Here is a 3,559-nt window from a genome sequence, read left to right as displayed (position 1 = left end):
GGAATGCAATTTTTCACTACTTGCTCATTCAAATAGCAAAAGTGGTCCCATAGGGCTAGAGGCTTCATATTGTACATTCTTGTCAGTGTCACTATTTTCTCAGAACCTTCAAATGAATAGCATCTCTCCTTGGTACTTACATCACTCAAGTTTTTCAAATTGCTCTTTAACTTCCTTAATAAGTCTTCAATTTCTATTAAGGCCACATTCTGATTTCCTGTGAAGAGTGCCAGTGGAAAATTAAATTTCCCCATTATCTTCTATAGTAACAACTGACTGAAAACAAATTGAAAACTTCTTGACACTTTTACCATGCTTTTAATTTTGAACTCCATGCAACTTAAGTGCAGCCACCTCTTGCTTCTACTGTATTTCCAGATGTACTTACACTGAAGGGTTTTCTCCTACCATCTGACTGTTTCTTTCCTTTAGGTATTTTTGTTTTGGTGGCACTTCATGTTTTACCACAGTAGCTCAACCATAAGAACTGTACTTATTTTACTCTATGTAGCCTGGGAGGGTAGTGGGGAAATCAAATCTTCCTTCAAATTTAGCATTCTTCAATACTTGCAGTTGGCAAGACTCTTAGCATTTTGTCTACTTATGTATAGATTGAATAAAATATGAACTATATTTCAATTTGTCACTAAGATAGGATCCAAGACCATATGGACAATGACTATACATGCAGCAGTCACTGTTATTCTCTGAAGTTTAGTCATTCACACATAACCTACTGCTACTGAACAGCTACCCTAACGAAAACATGCAGAACTGGAGAAACAAATACATGTTTGTTTTTTTTTTAATTATGACTAATACAGTATTCCATGAGCTAGTATCTGTTTGTCAGAAGTCAACAATAGCAAGATTCCTAGGTTCCTTTCATACTTTTACATACCTCATCCTTTTGTTATTTTGTCACTTCTTTGTAATATATTCCTAGAATTACACTGATAATTTTCAAATCACTACAGTCCATTCCACAGATGCCATTTTTCCATTAGATCTTCTGATAATATTTGCAAGACTCAAAAAACAAAGTCAAAAGATTTATCACTTGATGTCATATTTTGCTTTCAAAATGCACTTTAAAAGCAGCATTAACATCTATTACTGAAAAGTAACTTTCCAAACACAAATCAAGACTGAATTGCCACGTTCTGCAACACATTAGCATCCAACTGTTTATCAAATATTTCAAATATGAATCTAATGACTACAGTCAATTTTTGCAGCAATAATAGATTAAAGGTCTAGTTTCTGTATTATTGTTTTAAACCTACTCAAAACCCGAAAGGTGTATCCTATCCAAGCAAATTTTTACATATTACAGTGACATATTTGCATCTCCCTCTACCCTGAGACACAATGTAATATTTGGTACTATTAATCTTTGAAAAGGCTATCCCCAATTTAAATTGTACTCCTAATCTACAAATATTTCCAGACTGCTTTTCAAGAGTAGATTATCTTAAAGTAGGTCATCATAAATCAAGCTGCAAATCTTCTTATCCCTGGCTAACTTTATTTTTCTCAATAGCATGAAAACTTACACTCTGCTTTTTGAAAACTTGTCTCATTTTTTGTGATTCCCTGTCTTGACCACCTCACGGGTTTTTTCCCCATCAACAGCCAGTATTTCATTTGGTGATGGGGATAAAAATGACCATCATCCACCACTTAATGAAGGTCTTTATTTCAATATAGTCATCATTTTTTGCAACAACAAAAAAAAAAGCCTATTTTTTTTCTTTCCTCTACTAAGAGATATTCATTGCCAGCTTTGAGGTGTAAGCTTTTCACTTTTTCCTGAAGTTCTCAGCTATTCTGTCATCTATGGGCAGTAAGCACTTCCTGTGCTGCCAAGCAACACTTAACCAGCACATCAATTTTAATCAGCCTTCCACAAACCCAGACTGCATGTAAAAGTTGGAATATATAAATTCATTCCATTTATCACTTGAAAAAATAGTAATAAAAAGAAAATGTAGCCTTCCCCTTTGGTTCAACTTTCCTATTGCCAGAGATGTGAACATAACCCATACAATTAATTCAAAACATCTGGTCTAGATGACACGCTGTTCATCTTTGTCATAATTTATCCACAGGCCCTCTCCTGATATGATGAATAAAACCAGTTCCCTGTTCTTGCCTCTCCTACCCAGGATAGGAGAGTTTCCAACAAACCAAAAGTAAGATCCTGCTCTCATCTGTCATTGCTGCAAAGCTTCTTCATAGTCTGGTCCCATGAGTAAGACTATACTCTCCCTTCTGGGTCTTTATAGTTCTAATGAAGTCTAGATTATTTTTTTTAATGAGATTATAATTAAATACTTTCACAAACCTCTATCACATTTTTGTTTTGATGCTTAGGAAGCGTTTACCAACAATAATCCAATGGACTTACTAAATTTGCTGCTTACAGCACATTAATTATGCATCAACATCACAACCTACTGTTTTACTTCTGGTTGACATTTTCACTATTGTAGTCTCGCACATTTTATCATCTCTGTGCAGTCTTATTAAAATATTTGTTCATACTTATAGATGTATACAATTCTTTAGACGTAGTATCTTTAAACACTGATTTTATGCAATATGATGACATTACAGAATAACTCCCAGCTATTTTTTAAATACTTCTCAAATTCACACAAGCAATGGAGGAGTATGACACATTATTAAGGTCAGTACTCTGTTATATTAACATTTTACAAATGCTTAGAGTACAGGAAAGTCTCCAGCCGTAAGAGAACTATACTTACTAGTTTTGCTTGCTGTGCATTTACTGGATCGCCATATTGCAGTAAAGCTTGAAACTGGTTATTCTTTGTGAATGTGATTATCTTCAATACAGCACCAAATTTAGAGAATATCTGCCAAAAACATTGTAAAGTTTTACACACTAGTTCCTCCCAATCATAGCTCAAGTTAAAATGAAATTTGGCTTACCTGATGAAGAACATCCAGGGTTACTGGATAGTACATATTGTCAATAATTATTCTAAGTACTGGACTCTGAGCTGGAGTCACTGCACTCTCACTAACAGTGGTCCCGCTAATGGGAGCATTTGTTGCCTGCACAGCCGTCACTGCCTGAAGAACAGCTTGGGCCCGCTTAAAAAAAAAAAAAGAGAGAGAAGAGATCTTTTTTAGTATTTCAAGATAATGGATAGAAATTAGTTAGCAACATTAATATAGTTAACTTCAGAAACATAGTCCACTTATATAACACTCGGAGCTACAGACATTAACACAATGCAAATGCAATGCAGTCCAACTCTGTGAGAAGAGACAATAAAAATGAAAACATAATTAATCCTCATGTCACAGTAAGGAGGGGCTTCAAACAGCACCAATATCAATCTTCCTAGTAGCAAGCTTATTGTCCTACTAGTAAGGATAAAGAAAGTGAGGATTTTGTAGGTGTTAAGACTCTTTACAGACTTATTTTCTTTCCTCTAAAGAAAAAAAAAAAAAAAACAAAAAAAACCACAAAAAAACAAAAAACCCAGAAAAACAGGCAACAACAGACTCCCAAGCCTACAGAAAC

The 3,559-nt window shown here is 34.6% G+C and overlaps 1 protein-coding gene across 1 annotated transcript in view; it reads right to left on the bottom strand.

The window, feature by feature from the left end:
- Positions 1-3,123, bottom strand: part of PTBP2 (polypyrimidine tract binding protein 2) — a gene marked incomplete at its 5' end in the record, with an annotated part of 20,582 nt that extends 17,459 nt beyond the window's left edge. Inside the window, 2 exons of the mRNA XM_010295422.1 lie at positions 2,772-2,882; positions 2,959-3,123. Of these exons, the coding sequence (XP_010293724.1) occupies positions 2,772-2,882; positions 2,959-3,123 (276 nt within the window). The remainder of the gene's footprint in view (positions 1-2,771; positions 2,883-2,958) is intronic.
- Positions 3,124-3,559: the final 436 nt, after the last annotated feature.

This window comes from Phaethon lepturus, unplaced genomic scaffold, assembly GCF_000687285.1.
Source record: "Phaethon lepturus isolate BGI_N335 unplaced genomic scaffold, ASM68728v1 scaffold36799, whole genome shotgun sequence".
Classification (NCBI taxonomy): domain Eukaryota; kingdom Metazoa; phylum Chordata; class Aves; order Phaethontiformes; family Phaethontidae; genus Phaethon; species Phaethon lepturus.
This window is presented reverse-complemented; position numbering and strand designations above follow the sequence as displayed.